Source organism: Eimeria mitis, genomic scaffold, assembly GCF_000499745.2.
Source record: "Eimeria mitis Houghton genomic scaffold, Emh_scaff1427, whole genome shotgun sequence".
Lineage (NCBI taxonomy): Eukaryota > Apicomplexa > Conoidasida > Eucoccidiorida > Eimeriidae > Eimeria > Eimeria mitis.
The window spans coordinates 10,627-11,087 of NW_013569184.1; the positions used below are offsets into that span (position 1 = coordinate 10,627).

Here is a 461-nt window from a genome sequence, read left to right on the forward strand (position 1 = left end):
GCAGCAGCAGCAGCAGCAGCAGCAGGAGATGGATATACAGCTGGGCTTATGATGAATCTGCTGCTGCTGCTGCTGCTGCTGCTGCTGATTGGCATTTGCTGCTGCAGGAAGACAAAAGCTGCTGGGGTTTTAATTTCTCTGTCTTAGTAAAAAATATAATTAATCATTCTACTTCTGCTGCTGCTGCTGATGCTGCTGCAGCAACCTGGGGTGTACATACACCTGCTGGGCCTGCAGCAGAAAGCCAGCCCTAATAGAGGGGGGCGCATGCATGCACTGTGATGCTGCTGCTGCTGCTTTTCTTCAGCAGCAGCAGCAGCTGCTGCAGCAGCTGCAGCAGCAGCAGCAGCAGCAGCAAGAGGAAGATGAGTGGGCTAGTCTAGAGGGCCTGGGTATGCTTGAGCAGCAGCAGCAGCAGCAGCAGCAGCAGCAGCAGCAGCAGGTGTACATACACCCCAACA

General features: G+C 54.2%; 1 protein-coding gene across 1 annotated transcript in view; it reads left to right on the top strand.

Moving 5' to 3' along the window:
* EMH_0036790 (uncharacterized protein) overlaps positions 1-461 on the top strand; it is a gene marked incomplete at both ends in the record, with an annotated part of 2,328 nt that overhangs the window by 786 nt on the left and 1,081 nt on the right. Inside the window, one exon of the mRNA XM_013495123.1 lies at positions 308-442. Coding sequence (XP_013350577.1) covers positions 308-442 — 135 coding nt within the window. The remainder of the gene's footprint in view (positions 1-307; positions 443-461) is intronic.